Source organism: Cyprinodon tularosa, unplaced genomic scaffold (assembly GCF_016077235.1).
Source record: "Cyprinodon tularosa strain WSP-4 unplaced genomic scaffold, ASM1607723v1 ctg175, whole genome shotgun sequence".
Lineage (NCBI taxonomy): Eukaryota > Metazoa > Chordata > Actinopteri > Cyprinodontiformes > Cyprinodontidae > Cyprinodon > Cyprinodon tularosa.
This window is the reverse complement of record NW_024038574.1, coordinates 361,015-378,309: the sequence shown is the minus strand read 5'-3', so window position 1 is coordinate 378,309 and position 17,295 is coordinate 361,015. Positions and strand designations below refer to the sequence as shown.

At 38.4% G+C, this 17,295-nt stretch overlaps 1 protein-coding gene across 2 annotated transcripts in view; it reads right to left on the bottom strand.

The window, feature by feature from the left end:
• khdrbs3 (KH domain containing, RNA binding, signal transduction associated 3) overlaps nucleotides 1-17,295 on the bottom strand; it is a 278,856-nt gene that overhangs the window by 52,494 nt on the left and 209,067 nt on the right. For both annotated transcript variants that reach the window (XM_038281752.1, XM_038281751.1), the window contains exon 7: nucleotides 6,906-6,988. In XM_038281752.1, the coding sequence (XP_038137680.1) occupies nucleotides 6,906-6,988 (83 nt within the window). The remainder of the gene's footprint in view (nucleotides 1-6,905; nucleotides 6,989-17,295) is intronic.

Genomic DNA, 17,295 nt, shown 5'->3' with positions numbered 1-17,295 from the left:
CTCCAAACACAAGATCCCAGTACATTTCAAGCCAAACCAAACCCTTAAACAGAGGCTAGTGCATCCGAAAGATAAAACCCCCAGACCAAATATGAGCGGAGTGGTATATGCTGTTCAGTGCAGTGAGGAATGCTCTGATCTTTATATTGGAGAAACCAAACAACCTCTCCACAGACGCATGGCCCAACACAGAAGAGCGGCCACCTCTGGACAAGACTCCGCAGTACACCTACACCTTGTGGACAAAGGACATTCTTTTGAGGACTAGAATGTCCATATTCTGGATAAAGAAAATAGGTGGTTTGAGAGGGGCGTGAAGGAAGCCATCTATGTTAAGAGAGAAAAAACAACTTTAAACAGAGGTGGTGGACTGAGATTCCAGCTTCCAAAAACATACAATTCAATCATAGACATGATCCCTTCCAGATATCACCAAACCCCCCACCCCATCACAGAGGAACGAGGGACTTACCCGCTCCAGCCGGTGAACAATACCTCCTTAACGACCAACCCTTAACAATCATAGACAGGTTTCAGGTATTACAGGAGACAATCCCCCCCTTAATGACAATCCCCCCTTTAACGACCGACCCCTAGAATCATACAGTTTCAGATATTACAGGCTAACGATGGAACTAACGACCCATTCATCGGTTTCTATTGCATGTTTCCAAGCGATACAAGGCGTTGTCTATATAAGACTCAAACTCACTGCGGATCCAGACATTTGAATTGAGAAAGCTTCCTGGAGAGGTGGCGAAACGTCTTCAAATCTTGAAAACCAAGTCCAGTGGATATTTTTTGAATTTTTACGGAACTACTTCAACGTCTTTTTTTTTTAAGATGGCAGCTCTGTAGAAGATAGAAGCTGAATCAGCGCTCCGACAATTTTCCTAAATATGACGCCTCCTAAATGCAGTTTAGCTACTTTATTTACAAAGATACTTATGATTCTTCAATACCAGGTATTTAAGAACCTAATGGTAATAGGGCCATACTAAGACTACTTTTAATTTACAAGATCAAGTCATAATACTTGGAAAATAAAGTAATAACAAAATTTAAGCAAAGTCATAATTTAATGAGACAAAGATAAGATTAATTTTTCCATGTAGTTATTGGTCAACCTCATCGCAATTGGAGCCTTAATCCAGTATCTAAACTCAGTGGGAAGAGTTTGGATTAAAGTAAACTATTTCTTTAATCCAATAATATTAGCCTATAACATTATTCGTGTAATATTGCAATGATATTCTTCTAAAGTAAATTTTTTTTCCTGTGACATTTTGACATTATTCTAGTACTGTTATTACACTGATTTGGTAATGGTACAACTTTAATCTCGTTATGCTATCATTCTATTCTCATAGACCTATATTATTACCTGGTTTTGTGGCTTTATTTCTGTCATTACTTCTTTAATCCAGTAATATTGTGAATTTATTGTCATATATATCCTATATATACTACAACTATGCAAATACACCTACACACACACACCGGCTACTGTAATTACAGAATTATTCAGAATGTTAACACCATGTAAGGTTTATGTCAGGAATCCAGTTTGTGTGGTGTGTTTTTGTGTTTCCCTTTCCTCCTCCACCAGGTGGTGCCCCCTCCTCATTGGGCCTCCCTGCACACCTGCAGCTCATTGCCTCATTACCTGTGGAGTGTTCTTAAGCTGCTGACTGCCACTACCTCGAGGCCAAAGTGTTTGCCAACACAGGGTACTCTAGCCATGCTTAGTTTAGCAGAGTCTAACCTGAGAACCTAACTGAGCTAAGGATTCAAGTTTGTGGTTTGGATCAACCTTTTCCCCCAAGGATTGTCTGGGGCTTCTCTCTGAGTAGGGGGTGCATCTCAGCAATAACCAGTTCAAGGACCGCAGGAAATCTAAGTGGCAGTCGGCTTCTCCGTTCACCAAGGAACAACCACAGACTGAGTAAACCCTGTCCGCCCACCATCAAACAAGACAATCACTGGAACATCCCACTGAACCAAATTTCCCACTGAGCCTGAACTACCCGCAGTGTCTTCCCCTCACTTTCCAGTTCCTGTTAGACAGTGTTCAGAGCAACACTGGACTCATCTCTATATTCTAAATAAACCTGTTAAAACTTTTCCCTGGTCTCTCTGTTTGGTCTTCTGCATTTTGGGTCAGACCTTTAGATAAGATCATGACAGTTAACCAAATCTAAAGTTCAGTTCGAACAACAATTTTTGTTAATACTTCTATAAAAAAGGAAGAGCAGTTAGGTAAATATTAAGTAAAATATTTTAAATTAAGTAATAGATAATTTTAGGCTGGAAGGGAAAAAAAATATATTTTTTTTATTCTTTACTGTTCAATATTCTGTGTTTCAGCTCGATAGATGACACACATTTAATCCGAGGTGTTAAGACTGAACATTTTTTTATCAGAGCTGATTATACGAAAAAAAAAAAACTAATATTTTGCAAAAAAAAAAAAAAAAAAAAACGTTTTTAGTTTACAAACGATTACATCCAAGGGGAAAAAAAAAAAACAACAAAAACATGACTTCAACCAGTTTTTAAGGAAATGATTTGAATAAATAAGGCTTCATGCTCTTAAGTGATCTGGAATAAATCACTTCATCCTTTGAGGCACATAGTTGTACTGAATGAAATATTTAAGGCAAAATGCAAAAGTGAAACAAAACAAACAAGAATTTTTTGTAAACCTGGGTGAATTTAAGCAAACCAAAACTAAATCTGGACGACTAGATTATAAAGTGAATCACAAATTATTTCATGCCCCTTTCAACCTTTCCAGATTGGTCACATTACGACTACAAACAGTGATCCTATATATAATTATATTATTTAACAGAACATTTATGTAATTTGACAGATCAGGATAATTTTAAAGCTCTGAAGAGAGAAAATTTGCTAATAACATTCAACCAAAGCTTATACTGCTGTTTGATTGAAACTTAATAAGGTATTTGAGGCATTCCTCATCATATGTTAGAGTGAATTGGCATAAAGAAAGGCAGAAATAACTTGAGTTTGTCGTGTTCTAGATTACATACAGCTGTAGCTGTTTTAATCAAAGTATAGATTTATAAGTAGATACTTCTATACAAATACACGCCATATTTTTCATATCTTTACAAGGAAAATATTTTCTTCGTTTAATTTCACACAGAAGCACTACTTTGTGTTTGTTTATCACATACATTTCAAATAAGACTCACATTAAATATGGTTAATGTGACAAATATAAAGAAGCTAAAGCAGTGGGAATACTTCTGAAAGGCATAATAAAGTGAACATGGCATAAAATCAGTGCTGAGATCTCGGCTGGGGCCTTTCTGTGTGCAGCGTCATGTTTTTTTAATCCCTCGGATTCTCTGGCTTCTTTCTGCGTGTTCCACTGATTAGGTTTCAAAAACGATCATCCATGTTAGTGTGTGTTTTTTCTGGTTAACTGGAAGCATAAACCACCGCGGCTAAATCCGCCAGACGTTGATGGATTGTCGTGTTTAGCAACGCTGCGTTGAACAGGTGTGCTGCATGTCATCACAGGAATGCTTTCTTTATTAGTAAAGACATTTTTTCCCAATGAAAATAAAAAAAGGAGGATAGTTTAAAGGAATAGTACACCCAAAACATGATTAGCCTTCATTTTCTACTCACCCCCATGCTGAACAACACCCTGGAGTACTTTTTTGATATCTCAAATGCATCTGGAGATCTGGGAGGCTTCTTGCTGTCTGCTGACATTCAAATAATGGAGGTCTATGGTGCCCGAGACAGAAAGGTCCATAAAAGTCCACAAAAACGTGTCAATATTCCTCCATACTGCTCGTCCAATGTATTCCAAGTGTCCTGAGTGGGTAGCATCCAGAATTTACTCGAAACTAAGTCATTTAGAATGTTTTTAGAGCATAAACAGTAGTGTATAGGATAATCATGGCTATCAAGGCTAATCATGTTTTGGGTGTACTATTCCTTTAAGGTCAGAATTTTTTGGTATCGACTGGTAGAAGCTGTGATTCAGATTTCCCATTTTAAAATCTGTTTAATCTTGACAGCGCTGTGTATTTAACTGTGTCTTTTGGCTGCTATATTGTATGTTTTTTTAATAAAATATAAAGGGCATTTTAAGTTTGTGCAATTTGTTCTACAAAGATGCTACCAAATTTAATTAAAAAACAGAAATATATTAATTAAAAAAGGAAACATCTTCTTTTTTTTAAAGTTTGATGCAGAACATGTTCACTCACCCTTAAAGCCGTCTCATGGTCACAATTAGTAATGGATCCAGCAACACCGATGTCTCTAGCTCTAACAGCAATACCTTGTCTCGGTGGACGTCTCGTTTCAAAAAAGAAGAAAGAAGAAGGAGCTGTTTCCAACGGACTTACGCACTAAACTGTGTTTATAAGCTCACCTGTCAACGCAACAAATCTGCCAAAGAAAAAAAATCTGATGTTTTGCAATTTATCATCAAATTAATCGAGAAAAAATAGATCCTGTCATCCTGTTCCTCTCGTTTATCACTCAAATTATCCAAATTAGCATTGCTGTCTTCCTGTAGTTATTATCTTAAATAAATAAATACATAAATCCTAGTCCCACATGCTCACTTAAATGTTCTCGTTATCTGTTCAGATGTATGGATTGTCAAAAAATCTGAGAATTTCGAACATATTTTCAATTTAAACGAAAATCTGAAATATACATTAAAGCATATGATTTTAATATAGGAAATCAAATCAGTTTAGTCTGTCAGAGTCTGCATGTAGTGTTTTTAAATGTCCAGCAGGTTTCAATATTTAGTGACACAGTATGGAAAAGTATCAATACAGTTTGCCAATGCGTCGAAACGCTTTTTGACGCCTCATAACCCCATCACTAGTCACAATTGTATAACAAAAATCCAAACAAAAGGAGGTTTTTAAAACAGGCATCCCCAAAGTCGGTCCTTGAGGCCCGCTGTCCTGCAGGTTTTAGAGGTTTCCTTGCTCCAGCACAGCTGATTAATTGAAAGCTGAGCTTTAATTGAAAGCTGATTAACAGGCTTTTCCTCAACTGCAATCATCATCATCAGCTGTGCTAAAGCAGGGAAACCTCTAAAACCTGCAGGACAGCGGGCCTCAAGGACCGACTTTGGGGACGTCTGTTTTAAAATAATACTTTCTTTTTTCTTTGTCTTAAAGAAATGCTGACATTTAGAAATGGCCCAGCCAAAGTTATGAATTGAAACTGATTAGGGTGATGGCAAGACAGCCTTTAAAGCTTTTTATACCTGTAACATTAACTTTGTTTTTAGCTTTTATGTTATAATTCTACTGATTCTTCAAAATTGTGACCAAAGCGATATTCCCTTGAATAATGCATCAGCCCCTCCTTGACTGTGGAAATGAGCAGATAGCAAATATCTATGTTAGAATGACCCCTACAGGAAGCAGTTAGCTTAACTGCGCTTTTCTTTTTTTTCAGCTAATGTTAAAGATGTGAAAAACAGTTTTTTTGTTCTTCCTTTAGAAGTGGTGTCTTACTGCAACTTAATTAATTGGGCGACATTCAGATTGGGGAAGAATTCACCAAGAGGGAGATTGTTTACTTTTACGTGGAGGAAAACTTGTACCCTCCCTGATGTTGGGACATAAACCATGATAATAATTTTGGACATGGAGGACCAATGTCCATGTTTCATCTTAACATGTTAACTGGAGAAGAGGATGGAGTTCTGCTAATAAAATAGTGAGGGCTCTCTTCTTTGCTCTGCAACACCATACAGGATTTCTCTTTCTTTCCGTAAAGCTGCCCGGGGGTTCGCATTGGAAGAGGAAACCACCACGGAGACCCAGGCCCACAGTCCAGATCTCCAGAATGACCAAGGCTAAGTTGTGATGCTTGACGTTCCATAACTGAACTGCTGGAAAAATAAACCATTTGCAACACATTTCTCAGAGTTTAAAAACTTACAGTACAGAGGTGGACTGGAGGGGAAAATCACCTAAAGAAGCCTTTTTTTTTTTTTTTTTTTATATTATATATATATATATATATATATATATATATATATATATATATATATATATATATATATATATATATATATATATATATATATATATATATATATATATATATATATATATATAATATTTTTTTAATGATTTTTTATGTGTTTACTGATGAGTAAAGACAAAGCTAACAGGATGGATTGTATGGTACGCAATGCTACAATAATATATTTTGAGCTGTTGTTGAATCTTGGACAAGCAAGAGTTTAAACACTGATATAATGTTATATGCTCATTACATTTTGATGACCAAATTATGACCAAACGTCTAATAATGAATCCTCAAAGAGGGTAAAGAATCATTTAACTAAAGGTTATTGGTTCCCGCTTAAGCAAATCATTTAAAAAAAAACATTATTTGGCCAAATAATGTTTTATTCATCTCATGGATTTGCATTGTGAATTGGTGTGAAAACATTAAAATCGCTCTAAATTAGCGACAAAGATAAACTTTGGTTCTCAAACAAAAAAATCCATCCTAAACTGTGATATGGTTTTAAACCATGTTTTCCTACCTCTTTAGGTTTAGTCTTTTAGTTAGTTTCAGTAGTTTTTAGTCAGTAGTTTTTAACGGAAATATGTTTGACTTGGAGCTGAATGATTTCTGTTAATAACCTTATATTTTGAATGGAAGTTGTGGTGAATTTATTCCATGAATGCGCTGATTAAATAGTATCACAACATTGACAAATTAATAATCCACAGTGTTGAAGGTGTTATTTCATCTCATATTTGCCTATAGGTGCCATTAAAAGGCGTAAGAAAGAAATGTCTTAGATAAATAAATCAAACCAGCAGAATAATGAATCATTTTGGATATAACTTAACAAACCATTAACTTACTTTTGTCCTTGATTACTGTAGCTGTTGTCATAAGATTCATATCCCTGGTCATCATAAGCAGTTCCATAGCTGTCGTCGTAGTCCTGAGGAAACAGAAACTATTGTTAGGAACAAAGAGCACAGAGGGAAAAAACAAAAGGGGTGAAACTGATGCTACATGAGCTGCTGTGCTGTTATGTGTTTATTTATGCAGATTTTTTTTTCTTTCTTTAATTTGAATCTAAAATAGCTCATATTTCCCCCTTGAATTATGATGTGAAATTATGGATGATAAATTATTTAATATATTTGGTGTATTTGTTGTTTTTACCATCATTTAATGGGGAGGAGTTTTCTGCAAATGGTTTGAGCTAAACACAGAAAGGAAAGGAGAAATAGTGTGGAAAATATTACTGCTATTCTGCAGGGTAGCCATGACACCCTAAAGAGAAGCTCATTTCAGGATCTCCTTCTTGAGGGTAGAAGGTAGATGATCAGTAAATGAAAAACTCCGCCTTTTCTCTCAGCTGTCACTACAACAGACTTTGAATTAGGAAAACCTTGGATATAAATGTTCACATACTCTGTTCAACCAATCTCAGTTTGAGCCACACTAACCGCAGAGAAAGGGGTTTCCTTAAAGGAGAAGTCCGGTCATACTCAGGATTCATACATCTGAAAGTACTTATGAAATTATTATATACTGTCACTATTACTACACTACTGCCACCTACTGGTGGGTTAGTGACGTCACGGTGCGGTATCGGCTGTTGATCAAGTCCCAGTGTTGTATCTGCTGTTTGTCACAAAGCGCTATTATCCAAGTCATCTTGAAAACATTCTTCTTCCAAATGTTGGCTACATATTACGTGTTTTTTCTCTGGCCAGAAGTTCGATGGCAAATCCTCCCTCTTGACGTTTGCAATCCAACGACAAAGCCGTCCGTGGAGGATCAGGAATCGTGATGTCATGATCTTGGCGCTGATGGTTTGGTTTTTCCTTTGCTCTTTGCTCCCCTGTCTAATTGGTCCAGCAGCTGATTAATGCCGATCATTTCCACCTGGTTCCTCTGCTATTTATGTTGTGTGCTCTGTTTTCCTGATTGTGACCCGTTTCTGCCTTGTGGATCCCGAGTTTTTGCCGTGCCCCCGTCTGCTCTGTTTGTCTGATCTGTTTTGGACTGATTCCTGGATTCTACCGGCTTCTGAACCTTGACCTGTCTTCTAAATCCGGCTTTGGATTTCCTCTTTGGACTGTGCCGTTGATCGGTGTCGGCTGGCGCCTGCTTCGCTCGCTCTCTAGGAACTCTGGGGGCGGCGCCCGCCGCAAACATTGGTCTAACCTCCCATCTGGATTCGACTCTTTTCTCCATGAACGGACTGAACTTTGAATCCGGTCAGTGACTTTGCTTCAAGTCGCATTCAGCTCCACATCCAATCACTGACCTGTATTCTTTTATCTCTTCAGAGAATCGCCCCGCAGCTGATGAGCAGCCCCGCTCACCTGTTTGTTCATAATAAAGGCTTTGAACTTTCCCACTGCCTCTCTTGCCTCGAATTCTGGGTCCAACATTCTGAGATCATTACACGGAAAGGTGAAATAACGCAATTTTTTAATTTTACCCAATGTATTCCAACATCCAACTGCCATGCACGTGGGCATTGTCAGAGTCACTATAGCTCTGGTGAATTTCAATGGTGAAGTCCTCTGAAAATCTTTAATAATTGTTGTTGATTGCAGATGTGTCTAGTAGTTCCCATTGATTTTGCTTGTAAAGCGGGGAGAATGGCGCTAGGCTTACCGCACCGTGACGTCACTGCAGGAAGATGGCAGGAGGGAGGAGTTACTATATTTGGGCAAAAATGGCCGCTCCCAGACTCGGGGATCGCAGCGAAAATTATTGTTTTTATTTCTTAACTGACTAACGCTAAATTAAAAAAACATTTAAAGTTTAAACACATGAAAATCAAAGTAGAAAATATAATAATTTCTTTTCATTTCACAACCATGTACCATTTTATCTTATCCAATCAGTTAAAATCCTAAATAAGTATTTCAAAGATGCTTGGTTTGCTCCTCTTTTTTTTTTGCGATGGAACATTTTAATCAAATTCCCTGTTCTTACTCATAACATTGGCCGTTTAAGATTATTCTCTTTACTGTGTATTTGTATCATTAGGAAAAAGTATATATAGCTCAGATATATTAAGTAGTTTGAAAAACTGTCACAGTCTCTGGTTCTACATGTCATCAACACCTCAGTAGAGAAGCATTGAACATCTGTTTGCTCTCCTGGAATCCACTCAGCCCCCTGCGGTCCATCTAAGCCTTCACACGGATCATCATCAAAGCGAGCAAGTGCCGCGTCCATCCTAATGCGGGATAAATGGGTTACTTATGTTACTCCAAAAAGGCATCGACCCCACACATTTTTCAAACTAATCCCATCTGCCCCTTATTTGCATCGTCAGGAAAAATATCTGTAAGATTTAACAAGAAAAAAAATGTTCTTCCTTGCATCTTATTATGAAGGTCCTAATTCCTGATTAGAGATTTGTACTTGCCAAATGAATGTCTTTGAATCTGCTCTTTTATCTTTAATCCTCTAAAAACGAAGTATGTGATGCTGGGATGAAGTGAGGCTTGGTGAAACAGTTGCAAAGATGGATTTTCTGCTAAATGGACTTCATCTGAATAACAAACTGGACTCACAACACTGAGGCTGTTATAAGAAAGGTCAGAGCAGACTCTTCCTTCTGAGGAGACTGAGGTCTTTTGGAGTGCAGGGGGCGCTCCTAAAGACCTTCTATGACTGGCATCAGCCATCTTCTATGGAGCTGTCTGTTGGAGCAGTGGCTTATCTTTAGCTGAGAGAAAGCGGCTGGATAAGCTGATCAGGAAGACCAGCTCTGTGATTCGATGCCCTTTGGACTCAGTGCAGGAGGTGGGAAACAAAAGGATTCAAACTAAATTAACATCTCTGTTGGATAATGTTTCCCACCCCATGCATGAAACTGCTGCAGAACTGGAGAGCTGCTTTAGTTAAAGACTGCTGCACCCTAAATGCACCAGTGAACGCTATCACAGATCCTTCCACCCAGCAGCTGTAAGACTTTATAACCACCACTGTTCCAAACAACCTCAATAAGTTGTTACATTTATGCATCTTTTGCATAGTTTCTATCTTAGTCAGGTAAATAACATGTTTGAAAGGGCACAGAAGTGCATGTACTTCCTGCAGAGGATGAGGAGAGCCCACCTGCCCCCATCCATCCTCACCACCTTCTACAGAAGCGTCATAGAGAGCGTTCTGACCAGCTGTCTCACTGTGTGGTGTGGAGGCTGCAGCGCCTCAGACTGGAAGAAGGTGAGAACAGCAGAGAGGATCATGGGGGCTCTTTTCCCTCCATTAAAGACATTTCATCCCAGCACTGCGTGTCTAGAGCCCATAACATCATCAATGACCCCTCACCCCCCCACCATAGAGTGTTCTCCCTGCTGCCCTCTGGGAAGAGGCTTCACAGCATTCAATGCAGGCCCAGCAGGTTCTGTAACAGCTTTTTCTTTTCCCATCATATTGTTGAACTCTAAACTGGACTCTACATCACACTTGCAGCATTATTTTTGCACCACCAATGTGGCTGAAACTTTTATAGTCCTTTTAAATAGGACACAACTCAATGTTCTACTGCATTTTGCACCATATTTATTTTGCACAGCACTGAACTTTTTCATATTAATGCCCTTTTCCACCATCATGTTTAGACTGGTTTCTTTTTTCCTACAATGTTTACATTCTGATCACTGCTGGACTTTATAAATGGCAATATTCATTTCACTGTTCACTGCTCAATTCCCTGTTGTGAGCTGTATCTACTGAAATTTGGTTTTGTATACACTGCATACAAAATGACAATAAAGTTTGTATAAGTCTAAGTCTAAGGTTCAGACTGGTGGAGGACATAGGGACCACTTATAGGCTTTCTGCTTCATTCAATCTCTATTAAAAAATTCTAGTATTGGGGAGTGTTACCCTAGTGGTTAAGAGCAATGAGGTTGTGGTCTGAGAAGGTTGCAAGTACTCCAACAGCCTCACTCTGGTAACCTGACTCCGCCAGATGGATTTGCTCCGCATATCATCTGGAAACCTTCCGTTGAAGTAATTTTGGGAAGGGGCGAAATACTGGTTAGCTGATTGGCCTATGTTGGTGATAGACGGGCCAAATAAACCAATCAGATCAACGAAGCATATGACGTACTAACAGAGCGACGACGAAGAGGAGCCAATTGATAGATCAAACTCTTGCCGAAACCAGTTGGGAGAAGAGCAAAAACATATTTTCCTCTGAGAAAAGCCTCCAGAGCAGTGTTTTGCTCTTCTTTCAGTGAAGAAATACTCTGTAATTCCGATAAAACTTGCTTGATAGCCACGCTAATGCTAGTTTCATCGGCTGAAGCCGCCATGTTCTTTAGACTGAACTGTCGCGCTTCTCGTTGCGTCACACCTCAACCCGCCTCAAAGCCAACGCTGATTGGACGTTCGTTTGGTGAACGGCTCCAAATTTTCTTTAACGGAGAGTCTCCAGACTGATTAGCAAGTGTAACCTTGAAAGCGCGCGAGATCAGGATGGTCTCACGAGGCTATCACTCTGGGTTCCTGAGCAAGACCCTTAACCTTGCACTGGTCCCCTGTGCCACACAATGGCAGCCCACTGCTCCCCAAGGGGATGAGTCAAAATGCAGAGAACGAATTTCCCCATTGTGGGACGATTTAGAAGGGATTTACATTTTTTTTTTTTTTTTACATTTGTTGGCTCAACCCCTGACTTTATATTCTCTGTACTCTTTGTTGTCATATTAGCTTCATCTGGTACGTTCCTGTTCCTGGATGTGCGGCGGTCCTGGACAGAAATATTACCTTGGCTGCTTCCATCCACACCTTTGATTGCAGATGATAGAGTTGAATCAAATTTTCATAACCAGAAATTAGTTTTTTACTTTAACAGGGTTTATACAGGAATGAGAAACTCTAATTTAATGACTTTTAATGATTTTTAATGACCGTTTAATGTTACTTTCTGATCTTAAAGCAGTCTTTAACAGATAGCAAACAGTAGATTTTCATTGCCAGCTCTTTTTGGCTCCATCATAAGGAACTTCAAATGAGACTGAAGAACATCGTCACAAATACGACTGAATACATGTTGTTCAAATTAAAGCCGTTAACATTCCACTTTTCATATGATAAAATAAGCTTAGGCTGCAATAATTATGCAGAAAATGTTCTATAAAGCAGCTTACATCTAAGCTCAATAGAGAGTGGGACTGGGATAACGGTCACTTCCAGTTCTAGAAGTTTCTAATGCCACCACATAACAAAATGATTTTATTTTTAATTTGTTTTATTATAAAGAAACAAAATCACACATTGATAATCTGTTTTCATCTAAAGCATGTCTGGTTTTGTTTCTTCTTGTACCGGGCTGTTTTAAAGTCTGTTATATTATACAGTACTTTGTGCAGCCAGAGAAAAACAAGCGTTGCTGTGAATGCTGAATTATAAGAGTCGCAGAGGCAGTATAAAAGTAAGGTCATCTTACTCTGGGTGTATTTTCTCATATTGAATGCATCTGTAGAATAAAAAAAAAAAAAACATCTAAATATTATAACCAGAGGCAGATTTCTCTTACTGTGAAAATATCACAGACAACCTAAAGAATCAATAACCAAACAGAAAAAAAAGAATTTCCATTTTCTAAGCTACCATTAGCATTGCTAAACAGATAGCCTCTACTTCTAGTTAAAAAATATTGGTTTTAAAAATCCATAAACAGTGGCTTCAAAAGTAAGCAATAGTTCACTACTCCTTATTGACGCTTGCCTTAAGGCAAACAGCAGGCTGATTATTATTATTCTGTAGTGAATCTGTTTGCTGTTGGTGAGGATGTTGCATTACTATATCATAGCTAATCACAGATACTTAATTGATGTAGGTTATTAGTATGAAGGTTGTTTTGTTTTAAAACTATTTATGCATTGGATGTGTGAATTTGAAGTTGTAGAGAGAGTTGTATTCTAATCTTTGTATTTGTAGAATCAAAAAAAATTACACGTAAATTTTGCACAAAGTTCACAAAATCTATTCTACATGTTGTACATAAAAAACTCTGACATTCTCAGTTTTGCTCCAAATGATCCAGAACTATTGTTGCAAAACTATTTGTGCATTATAACTTTTGTGTTTTGTAATTGTAGATTTTTTTTAACCTGTCACAATTACAAACACCTCTTCAAATTCTGGAGTACAAGTTAACAAATTGTGTTCTGTGAGTTGCACATGAAAAATGTCTTCCATTCAGTTTTGCCACCGTTGATCTAAAACAAGTGGTGCAAAACAAATTCAAACACGGCTTCTTTTTTAATTCTACAGATACAAAACTTAGAATGTAACTCTCTCTACAACTTGAAATTCACACTTACAATGCACATGTTAGAAATCCAGTTTTGTGTGGGTTGTGTTGTTTTTTTTTTTTTCCTCCATCACCAGGTGGCGCCTGGTTCTCGTTGGTCCTCTCACACACCTGTGGATGGTTACCTCATTACCAGAGGACTCTTAAGCTGCTGACTGCCACTACCTCGACGCCACAGTGTTTGCCAGTTTTGGGTTCTCTAGCCAAGCTGAGTCAAACTGAGTTTTGCCTCTTGGCAGGAAGCCATCCTGCAAACTGGATGTTTTGGACCATCTCCCCCTGGAAGGATTCTCTGAGCATCAAACTGAGCTGAGGATTCAAACAGGTGGTTTGGATCTACTTTTCCCCAAGGATTGTTTGGGCTTCTCTCTGAGTAGGGGTTTCATCTCCACAAGAAACAGTTCAAGTACCGCAGGAAATCTAAGTGGCAGTCAGCTCCTCCGTTCCTCAAGGAAACACCTCAACCTGGTTAAACCCTGTCCGCCCTCCAACGAGCAAGTCTTTTACTGGAACAACCCACACCAACTGGATTCAAAGAAATACACCTTTTTCTGGAAACGTGAGTCCTGTTGCCTTTATTCCCTATTTCAAATCAAAGACACATATTTCCCACTGAGCCTGAACTAACCGCAGAATCTTCTCCTTCACTTTTCAGTCCCGGTTCACCAGAGTTCAGAGCAGCACTGGACTCTTCTCTACCAATTCACAATAAACCTGGTAAACCTTTCCCTTGTCTCTCTGTTTGGTCTTCTGCATGTGGGTCAGATCTTTGGGTAAAATCACACTGCAAAAACAATCTAGAAATAAGTAAAAATTCCTTAAATCAAGTGTATTTTACATTAATTTTAGTAGGTATTTGGGATGATTTGCCAATGGAATGAGTATATTTACTCTTAAAATAAGATAATTAGATAATATGCACTTGTAATAAGACAATACAGTTGCTTTTTCTTATTTTAAATGTAAATTCTCCTGTTCCATTGTCAAAGGGTCTCACTTACCTCCTCAATTCAAGAGCAAATGCACTTAGTTTAGGAACAAATTACTTATTTAGATTTAAATTTTTTGCAGTGCATGACAGCACAAATAGTTTTGAAACAAAATAACCTTCATCACTGCAACAAAATGTCATTTATTTTATTAAAATGTGCATTTTTTTCTTTAAGGAGGTAAGTGGGACACTTTGCCAATGGAACAAGACAATTTACATTTAAAATAAGAAAAAAAGACGACCTTGTTTGGGTTTAAGCATGTAAGAAAATGGATGGATGAATAAGAAAAAAACAATTACATTGTCTTATTTGAAGTGCATACTATCAAATTTTTTTTTTTTCAGAGTAAAAATACTCATTTCACGGCAAATCATCTTATTTACCTGCTCAAATTAAGGGTAAATCACTTAATTTAAGACAATTTTTACAGTGTAAACTGGCCTCACCTGAAACACCTGAAAAAGTAAAAAAGAAATCAGGTGCTGTTCTTTAACCCTTGGGAGGATTAAGCCTGCCATATAAAAAAAAATTAGTGGTAGCCTTATTATTAGATTATTATGGGATTATGAGGCTGCCAATAAGGAGGTAGAACATACATCCCATATGTACATGACAGTTAACGGGTTATTAAGTAAGTTTAACTGTCATATTCTGGAGTGCATGTTGATGAACCAAAAAAAAATAAAAAATCAACATGTAAAATCACTTACAGCTGACAGGGAAGCCTTGAAAAAAGGTATCTGTGTGATTGCTTTAGACTGGATGGAGGAGAAAAGTTCAAAGAGGCCACTGAAGATAAACACTGGAGTCAGGTTTCTACGGCTCATTAGATATACAGGGTTTCTACTTAATTACCTTAGCATTAAAAATAAAACTACTGTTACAAAATAACACAAATCAGCCTGTCAGACAGATAATTAGTGACGACTTATGCTGTCTGGAGACTGGCCGGACAAAAAGCAACCTTACAAAGATATCGTCAAAGTTTAATGTCCGCGCTTCTCAGCTGCAGACCTACATAAGCTGATGCGTTCAACTCAACATCAAACATATGATTGTGTGTAAAAATGAGCATGCGGTCCTTAATGATGCTCCCTCATAAAATGGCTGAGCTAGAAAGGTGGGGCTAATTAAAAATAATGAGCTGTGTGGGCTGAAGCCAGTTTGCCGACACGAGCCACTCATATCAGGAAGCTTCATTTCAGCTTTAATGGTATGCTATTTCAAGGTGGTGGTCTGAGTATCAGGTCATTGCTGGGAATCCAGCAGGGGTCCTGCTACAAAGGTAATGTCTCTACGCTTTCAAAATGCCTGCTTTTATTTGATTTTAAATTGAATATGATGAAATCAATTTACCACAACAACAAAAAACGAAGATCAAAATTGGTTTGTTTCATATGTGCATCATTAGATTCCTGTCCAGCACGCCATGTCTGTGTGATATACTATTTGTATTGTTGCAAAACAAACTTTTTCTTCATTCAACTAATAAAAGCATCATTAAGAATTTATTTTTAAAGGAAAGAAAAACAACACAATCATTTCCTTTTATATTTGTCCGTTTCTTTAATATACCTGTGAAAACACGCTCTTCCTTGTATTTATAAGGCTTTCTTTTCATTCACATTCCGTCAAATCAAAGCCACAAAACTCAGTTTATTTTAATTGGAATTTTCTTTGTAAACCAACTGACTAATTCATAATGATCAAGATGAAATAAAGTATTCCATGCCTTTTGCTATTTCTTTGAAATAAAAATATATGAATTTAATTTATTCCTAATTATTGTGATGAAGCTAAGGCGGAAATTCAACTGAAGAAACTCTGATTACTTCCATTCAATCTGAGGCTGATCTGCCTCCGACGCAGCCAACCCGCTTCAAGCCACTTTCCTCGCTGCCCAATCATCTTCCAGCACTCCACTTAAAGCCACTCCAAATCATCTCTAGGCCTGCTCTTCAACAAGCGCAAGATCCATCGCTCCTATGTCGGACTTTGATTCAGACAAATCAACTTACCTCTAATCCTCCGGCTCGAAGAAGTTCCCGTCTAGCCGCTCTCTCATCTCCGTCCTCCGCACTGCGCTCCAGGGGTCGTAAGCGGTCATGCAAACGCAGCAGAGAACGTCCCAGCTCCAGCCGCCATAGCGCCCGGTCCCTCTCTCCATTCCGACGCAAACTCAGGTCCTTCTTCAGATGTTCCCACCATATCAGTTTCTCAATCCATAGCGGCTCCACCCTTCCACAATCCTCCCGCAGTTGACCAGTTTTCGGCTTCTCTATGCTCCACCCTGGACTCTCTAAATCGGTCCGTTCAGACTCTGTCTGCACGTGTTCAAGCCTTGGGAAATCCCCACACTGCCACGTCATCACTGCCTTCAGCTTCGCAGCGGGATCCCCTCTCTCCTCCTCCTACATTCACACTCGCCTTCGCCTTGCCTGAGCCAGCTTTAGGTAAGATGTATCTAACCATGTTTCTATTATAATTTTCTTTTTTTTCATTCTGCTCATTATGCTTCCCCCGCCCTTTCCATCCAGGCAGTTTATATATTTCTATGTATTGTAACGTTTCTCTTGCTGTTCCAATATTATATAAGGGAAATATGTTAATTTAGTTTCACTCACCCTCCCCTCCTGTGAAGTTGAACATCAAGTCGGTGACATTACAGCTGTTTCAAATCATCCGAGCGCGTTTTGCCCATCTATACCCTTTAAGTCTAGCATTCAATCTATTCCTCCTCCGTTCTCTTCTACACTTGCCCAGCCCACAGATCGCCGAGGTAGAAACGTCCAGATATTCAATTCCAGACCCATCTGTAATAAGTTTAATGAAAGTACATGCACCTTTCCTAATTGCAGTTTCTCCACATTTGCAGCTTTGCTAGGATGCGCATCCCAAGTCCGTCTGTCCCTGTCGTGTTCTGTTCATGAGAATCGTACCTTCAAACAT